This window comes from Vigna angularis, chromosome 7, assembly GCF_016808095.1.
Source record: "Vigna angularis cultivar LongXiaoDou No.4 chromosome 7, ASM1680809v1, whole genome shotgun sequence".
Lineage (NCBI taxonomy): Eukaryota > Viridiplantae > Streptophyta > Magnoliopsida > Fabales > Fabaceae > Vigna > Vigna angularis.
Genome location: NC_068976.1, coordinates 10,647,695 through 10,655,757, shown reverse-complemented (window position 1 = coordinate 10,655,757; position 8,063 = coordinate 10,647,695). Strand labels below are relative to the sequence as shown.

At 34.8% G+C, this 8,063-nt stretch overlaps 2 protein-coding genes across 2 annotated transcripts; one reads left to right on the top strand and one right to left on the bottom strand.

Moving 5' to 3' along the window:
• The first annotated feature begins 1,697 nt into the window (after window positions 1-1,697).
• LOC108319297 (uncharacterized) lies at window positions 1,698-3,640 on the top strand. The gene is made up of 4 exons (XM_017550380.2): window positions 1,698-2,000; window positions 2,174-2,478; window positions 2,741-2,951; window positions 3,062-3,640. Exons 1-4 carry the CDS (start codon window positions 1,746-1,748, stop codon window positions 3,581-3,583), a joined length of 1,293 nt encoding a protein of 430 aa, XP_017405869.1. The 5' UTR covers window positions 1,698-1,745; the 3' UTR covers window positions 3,584-3,640.
• A 408-nt stretch (window positions 3,641-4,048) lies between these two features.
• Window positions 4,049-6,986, bottom strand: LOC108319298 (V-type proton ATPase subunit c''2). Its single transcript, XM_017550381.2, has 4 exons — window positions 6,772-6,986; window positions 6,599-6,676; window positions 4,601-4,771; window positions 4,049-4,489 (listed from the first exon to the last, which is right to left on the bottom strand). The coding sequence occupies exons 1-4, from the start codon at window positions 6,894-6,896 to the stop codon at window positions 4,321-4,323; spliced, it is 543 nt and encodes a 180-aa protein (XP_017405870.1). The 5' UTR covers window positions 6,897-6,986; the 3' UTR covers window positions 4,049-4,320.
• Window positions 6,987-8,063: the final 1,077 nt, after the last annotated feature.

Sequence of the window (8,063 nt, the reverse complement as noted above, 5' to 3'; positions counted from 1 at the left end):
CTAGACTAGTGGTGTCAAGAAGGATTATGTGGCACTAGGCGGTACTAGATAACTTATCTTTTCTTTTGTGGAATTTTATCATATGTGACTTGGTGATTATTGGAATGTACTGAAAGTTTGTGGATAATAGGAGCTTTTGGAATACAATGAGGTATGAAATGGTGAATGATATAAGGAAGTCTAGGAAGGAAATCCTTTTGATATGTGTTTACTCAGGGTATGCATTGAAGTAGGGACAAAAAATGGAAGTTATCTTGACACTGTACTAATCATATACTCATATAAAAGAGGATGAATTAGGTGGTGAGAATAATAGGAGGTTTTGATCTAAAGAACATTTTGAAGTTCTCATAATAGTAAATGGATTAACATTGTCGGGTGGAAGATTTTCCATCACAAGTGCAAAATTTCCAAGTTGTCCAACATCAATGCATTTTATCCAAATGATTAGTCTAGAAGAGTCTTTATCTTGTGGATTGTGTGCTTACAAATTATTTGGTATGATGTGACAACATATTTAATTGATACATGATGTTTCCTTGCATATTAGCTTACCCTTATGTTATTTTGTATTTTTTTTTTTTGAAAGTCCCACATCGACTATGGACAAGGCCAATTTATAATATATAGGGTTCAAATCTCACCTTACAAGCCAATTTTGTGGAGTTGAGTTAGACTTAAAGTCCACTTCTTAACATGGTATCAAAGCTATAGTTAGAGTCTATCTTAGCAATATTTGTTGTTTACTGGACATATTGTTTCACCAGCTATCAGGCCGCTATCAGACCACCCATTAATGTCTAGTCTCACACTCGAGAGGATGTCTATACCTCAGCGTGAGAGGGGGGGGGGGGGGGGGGGGGGGGGGGGGGGGGGGGGGGAGGGGGGGGGTGTGTTGGAAGTTCCACATCAACTAGAGATAAGACCAGTTTATAATATATAAGTGGGTACAAACTTCATCTTACAAGTCGGTTTTGTGGGATTGAGTTAGGTTTAAAGTCCATTTTTTAACATTCTTTTTGTGTGTTTCTTTTTTTATAATGATGATCTTAATGATGTAAACAAATGATGATGCATGTCTTGGAAGGGAGAAGGTGACGTGATTGTTTAGTATTAGGAGTTGTATATTTTGTTTTGTTTATACCTTTTGAAAAACTTTGTTCTTTCTTATATCTTTATTATAGTATCTTTTAAGTTAATATATACACTACTTTTATTCAAGTATATATTTTGTAATAAATGAGTCATATTTTGTTCTCCTTTATTATCTTTATCAATTATATAATATTTTATTTAATAATTTTATAGTATTGAATGATATGTTGCATCCCATAATTAAAAAGGTACATTCTAGAATACAATTTTTTTATACTAAATTAGACCTTCCGAAATAAAAATAGAAAAAATAGGTATAATCTGACATATAAATGTATTCCAAATTATATAGTAAATAATACAATTTTTGTATTATAGATTATGATTTTAGAAATACAAAAAAAAATATTTTGAAATATAAATTATGAAATATAAAATAAGAAAATACAATCTAGATTAATACTAAATTTTCATTCTGAATTACCCAATTCAAAAAACAAGCATTTACGGAGGTGTAAGAAGAAACTTTTGGTGGTGCAGAAAGAAGCTCTCTCGTAGACTTTGAGTGATATGGAGCATATATTATACATTTCATTTGTGAGTGATATTAATTTGAAGGTTGAAGAAACAGATAGAGTAGCATAGAAAAAATGGTTGGTGAAGGAGAAAGAGGAAAGGCAGTGATAGTGGGAGGAAGCATAGCAGGTATATCATGTGCACATGCTCTTACCTTAGCTGGTTGGGATGTCCTCGTGCTTGAGAAAACACCTTCATCTCCAACTGGAAGCCCCACTGGTGCTGGTCTTGGACTCAACTCTTTCTCCCAACAAATCATTCAATCATGGCTTCCACACTCACAACAACAGCTCCTACTCAACACCACTCTGCCTCTAACCATTGATCAGGTTTCATCTCTTCTGTTCATTCTCTCAAATCATGAGCAGTGATTAAATAAACCAATAAAAGGGATCCTTTTGATCTTGATGTATGTATGATGCTGCTAACAGAAACTTCAGTTTTATATGCAAAATAGAAAAAGTTAGTGTTCTTGTTATGATTTTTTTTGCCTCCTGAGCAGAACTATGTAACTGATAGTGAGAGGAAGGTTCACAGTACATTGACAAGGGATGAGAGTTTGAACTTCAGAGCAGCACATTGGGCAGATCTTCATGGTCTTCTGTACAATGCACTGCCATCAGATATATTTTTATGGGGTCATCTTTTTCTCTCTTTCCATGTTGTACATGATAAGGGTTCTGTCATAGTAAAGGCTAAGGTTCTAGAAACTGGTGAGGTTGTAGAGATAGAAGGGGATTTGCTTGTTGCGGCAGATGGTTGTCTCTCTTCCATCCGTCAGAAATATCTCCCTGATTTTAAACTGAGGTTTGTATTTCAACCTAGTGGGATAAGACTTTTGCTGTCATTTGTATTTCAAAATGGTTCATTTTCTCTATCCTTCAATCTGGAAAGATAAATGATATTTGTACAATGAATTTAATGCACAAATTTACCAGGGAGAAAAAGAGATAGAAAAATGAGAAATAATTAATTGTATGATGGAGAGAGATGGTCACGGAATTGTGCATTATGAATGACACAGCTAATCTGGAAAAGGTCCATTAATAAGATCTTGTATCTTTTACAGATATTCAGGCTATTGGGCATGGAGAGGGGTTCTTGATTTTTCGAAAATTGAGAATTCAGAAACCATCACTGGTATTAGAAAGGCATACCCTGATCTAGGAAAATGCTTGTACTTTGACTTGGCCTCAGGTTCACACACTGTGCTGTATGAGCTGCACAAAAAAAGACTCAATTGGGTTTGGTTTGTGAATCAGTCTGAGCCTGAAGTTAAGGTAACTTTGTTCCTCATCCATTTACTTACAATATTAAATACCTGATTGCTAAGAATCCTGAAATGATTTTTCTGTCATTCTTCATGCTTCCATTTGTTGCCACATTTCAGGGGACATCAGTGACAATGAAGGTAAATAGTGAGATGATCCAGAAGATGCAGCAAGAGGCAGAAAAGGTTTTGATTCCTGAATTGGTAAAGGTGATAAAAGAAACAAGGGAACCTTTCTTGAATTTCATATATGATAGTGATCCCTTGGAGAAGATCTTTTGGGAGAAAGTGGTATTGGTAGGGGATGCAGCTCACCCCACCACTCCTCACTGTGTTAGAAGCACAAACATGTCCATATTAGATGCAGCTGTGTTAGGAAAATGCATGGAGAAGTGGGGAGCACAAAAGCTTGAATCAGCTTTGGAAGAGTATCAGTTGATTAGGCTACCACTCACCTCCAAGCAAGTTCTTCATGCTAGGCGTCTAGGTCGCTTGAAACAAGGGTTGGTTCTACCTGATAGAGAACCTTTTGACCCAAAGTTGGTTCGGCCAGAGGATCATCAGGAGCTTCTAGTGAGGAACACACCATTTTTTAATGATGGCCCTTTATCACTTGGTCTAATACCATCTGATTGCTTGTAGCATTGTGTTTTATTACTACATTCAAAATGACACCTTCACAATTGGTTCCTTGTTTAATGTGTTCACATCTTAGCAAAGATTCACCAATGCTTTCGTAAATAAACGAATAATAAGTAAAAGTGTGATGTTAATTATCATTTAAGAATGTTATTCAGACAATCACTCGTAAAAATTATGTTCAAATGAACAATCGGAATCACGATTTCATGCTGAGACATGATTTTTCGAAAATTACTGTTCAATGGAAAATGCTGTTCTTGATGGTTTACTTCAATAGGACATCAGTTATTAATTAATGCAAACCTTTTCAAATTGCTATTCTATCAAATCAATTATGGCACCAACTCCCAACATTAATAATGCCACTCCCAAGCACAAGTACATTTCAATCCCAATTTTAACATGAACATTATCTTAACCCACATTTCAACAAAACTGCTCGTTGAGTTTATTCACAAGCCCAAATAAATTCAATTTTTTTATTGATTAATAAAAGATTTGGTCCTCCAAAAATATTGAAATTCAACCAACAGACTGACATATCTGATGATACACAAGACCTTCTAACAACTCATAGGTAAATAATACAGCCTACAATTGTAATGGAGGCAAAGTACTAGCTGGATTTTACATTTCTACCAACAGGAAATAGAGAAAACTTTAATCCCGGGCAGTACAGAAGATATATTGCGCTCTACCATAATTGCATTCCCACACCACATTCTGATACATGGAAACTAAACTTTTGTTGGCCATGTTGCTTGTGCTGACATAATAATTCCAACAATCACTCCAAATAGCCCAAGCGCGCTACCAAAGATCTCAATCACAAGAATTTTCACGAAGAGGGAGGAATTCTGAGCATCAGATAAAGCACAGCTGCTTCCAATTATTCCCACACACAACCTGCCAGAGGGGAAAAAATTGAATGTGACAACAGCATGGAAAAGGTCCCCCTGCATTCATCGGGAGATTTTCCTGCAAAAATATGAGAGGTAGGTAACAAAGAATACACACCCACAAACAAGATTTGCGAAGCCCACGATTAATCCAGAAGCAAAGATTGCATATCCAGCCCTAAGAGACTCTGGGTCGTACATATTTGCTGCTGGAACGCTTTCTAATTTTGTTTGAAGAATAATAGCCACAATAACACCATATATAGCAACAGCTTCACAAAAGATTACACTGAAATACAACAAACATTCGAACCATAATGTCAAGATGGCACAAATGTTTATATTTGAAACTATATCAGCCATACCCCGATACCATTATGCAGATACTACATGCAAAAGGAACATTAACATTCACAGCACTCAAATAGAACAATCTTAAGTTCAGAATGAAAGTTTTGATATTCACATTAAAAACAGGGTTTAACAACATTTTACATTGTAAGTTGGGTCAATCAATCATTATAATATGATTAAGTACTTATTAGTTTATTATGTATTGAAAACAGCTTATAATAAAAAAAGTCTTATTGATAGAGCTAATAAAACTAAAATCTCTACATAATTGAGACAAAAAAAAAAAAAAAAACGAAAAGCCAAAAGATAAGATATTGAGCTCAACGTAATTGTAATTCCAAAACCCTAATATTACGCAAACTAACTTTTAAGAGCCTTACTTGAGCTGGCATAATAATCCCAAGAATAAACAAAGCAAACAAACAGAGGGCCAGTGAGAATGTGAACAGAAGTTGACATAGAAAATAAAAAATTTCTTCTCCAACTACAATGCCACTTAATGGTAACCCATGCTCGACCACAAACGACAATATTAAAGGTTGTATTGAAGTTGAGCAGTTAGAGTGTTCATTCTAGATTGACTTGAAAAAGGGTACAAGCAATTTCTACCCAAAAAACAAGGCATAATATGCACGTGAGAATTCTTACCTTGTCAAGAAAAAATGAACTTCAAAGCATTCTCCTTTTTTTGAAATTAAAATATCAGTATTCATCTTTCAGCTTTTGCATCTGACCTCTAACAAAAATAGACGGAATTTGAAATGGAGAACAGAATTCAGTGCAAGAAGCTCTCTACATCTTTCATTTTTTTTTTCATGTATTAGATAGTTATTCAATAACCCAGTAGGCTTCAGACCATACGATCACCTACTCCCAATGATGAAGAAAGATTATCACTGCTTATTATGCGGGGGGAGACTAATGCCCAATACCAGTAAAAGCACCTCACACTAAAAACTATATCACAGTTATCATAATTTTACTACCAAAATATGGCTATTTACCAGAGAAGGGAGTATTAACCACTAATAAAGTAAAATCGTTGAATAAAGATCCAGTAGAAGTCACTGACAGAAGAGGACTTCTAGACTGATTCCTCAAAATCAAAGACTTCATTTTATCATAACAAATCTCTTTTCTTTTCAGAAGTATTAAAACAAAAATTCAGAAAAATAACCCTTTGCCGACCACTATTTCTGTGTGTAAAAAGCTGCGAACCGCGGCTGTGCAATTGTAATTTGTAACCTTGCAATACTGCAATAGGTATGCATTCACACCTCGCTTCTCTCACTTGCACACTCAGTGCCACTCACTCAACTTCTAAAGAAAAGTAGAGGATATAGAAAACTAGAGAACTTCTCATTATTCTCTAAAAAACAGAACAGAGAAACCTATATATAATTTTGGCTTCCAACCAAACTATTTGCTAAACAAAAATTAACTACCCAACAGAATTGCTCTTTTGATTCTGTTCTGAAACAGTTATCACAAAACTCTAACACAAAGCTGCCACAATCCTCTCCTATTTAGCAACGTAATCTCCTAATCTAAACCGAACAAACATAACCTAGAACTACATAAATCAAGGTAAAATCAACAGAAACATAGACTTCCACTACCGTAAAATTTCTCATCAACCTAATTCAGTACAAAACAAATTACTGAAAAAAGAGAGTAGGAAACACCTAAATAAAATATACGTAGTCCAATAAAAAAATAAACTAAAAAGAAAACGGGCAAACAATATTGCAATTAGTTTCACCTAATGAGATTTTTGGAAGTGATTCGAGGAGCCTTGATTGCAGCGCCGATCAAGCTACTACCGGTGATGTAGATCCCCCTGCAAGCGTGGGCAAAGCGATTCCGGAACTGAGAACAACAGAAGCGGAAGCGGAAACAGAAACAGAAACTGAAAAACGGATATCGAAGGTTTACCAGGCCGCGCCGAGGACGGAGACGCCGATTGCGACCGCGATACCGATGGCGGAGAAGGTGTAGGGCGAGATCGCGACAAGTGCCCTGCTCCAAGAACTCGAATGTGCCAAAATCGTCGAAGACATTGTGAACGTGTTGCGAAGGGAAGGGAATGGATGAATGTTTGTGATTGGATCTTTGTAACTGTTAACCACTAGCCAGAATGGAAGGGACGAAACGCTCGTTTAGATGCTATTGAATAATTGAATCCGAAAAATAATTTTTTTTATGGAATATAAAAAATTATAAAGTCGAATATGTAAACTTGTACACAACTTTTTACCCATATATTTTTTAAATAATAACTTTAAAAATAATTTTAACTCATTATTAATTATGAATAAGTCTCTTTAAGAGACAATAGATAAAGTATAGATACGTCATATAGATATATTCATAAAAAATATAAATTTGAAGATAATTAAATAATTATTTGGTTAGAAAATACAAACATAACACTAAAAAAAAGCTTAAACATGTTGAAGTCATAGAAAAACACTAAAAAAAAGATTTAAATATTGTTTTCAATTTTTTTTCGCAAAATAACGCTTAATACGTAAATGATTAGTAGTGAATAACATTTTTAGATCTTACCGTTCATAGGAATTGTTTAGAAGGATTTCACAAGAAGAATTGTGGATAACCTTTAAACTTTAATTATAGAGAGAAGTGTGAGTTTTCAAAAGAATACTTTAAGTACCTCATATTTGACTAAAAGTGTGCTTACTTAAATATTGTTATTCACATAATCAGTGTCTAATGAATATAATAAAATAGATAGTTTAAACAAATTGTTCAATCGTTATCTTTTTATAATGAAAGTAAAAAGGCATTTAGTATAATAACTCAATAGACACAAGATTTTATACTAGTTCACTCCAAATGAGTTACATCCAGTCTTTCTCAAGAACTCTTGAGAGGTTCCATTTATCTTTTTCAAAGATTATATTTGAGTTTAACCCACTCCTAGTTGTGTAGTATTATTCACCACTTCTGGTATCCCTAAACGTCTGGTATCAACCTGATATACTGTCTAGTTGAGTATTCTAGTCACTCTTGTGACCTAGATGTTTGGTATCAACCTGATACGTCGTCTAGTTGAGTATTCTCGTCAATCCTGACGCTTAGACATCTGATATCAACTTGATTCGCTGTCTAGTTGAGTATTTTCGCCACTCTTGGTACCTAAATGTCTGATATCAACTTGATACGCTGTCTAGTTGAGTATTCTCGCCACTCTTGGCACCTAGACA

Excerpts from the sequence above, each read along its gene's own strand:
- LOC108319297 (XM_017550380.2), top strand. The coding sequence starts at position 1,746 with ATGGTTGGTGAAGGAGAAAGAGGAAAGGCAGTGATAGTGGGAGGAAGC. Across the intron at positions 2,479-2,740 it reads CTCCCTGATTTTAAACTGAG|ATATTCAGGCTATTGGGCAT; the intron begins GTTTGTATTTCA and ends TATCTTTTACAG. Across the intron at positions 2,952-3,061 it reads AGTCTGAGCCTGAAGTTAAG|GGGACATCAGTGACAATGAA; the intron begins GTAACTTTGTTC and ends GCCACATTTCAG.
- LOC108319298 (XM_017550381.2), bottom strand. The coding sequence starts at position 6,896 with ATGTCTTCGACGATTTTGGCACATTCGAGTTCTTGGAGCAGGGCACTT. Across the intron at positions 4,772-6,598 it reads ACTTCCAAAAATCTCATTAG|TGTAATCTTTTGTGAAGCTG; the intron begins GTGAAACTAATT and ends GTTGTATTTCAG. Across the intron at positions 4,490-4,600 it reads TTCGCAAATCTTGTTTGTGG|GTTGTGTGTGGGAATAATTG; the intron begins GTGTGTATTCTT and ends CCCCTCTGGCAG.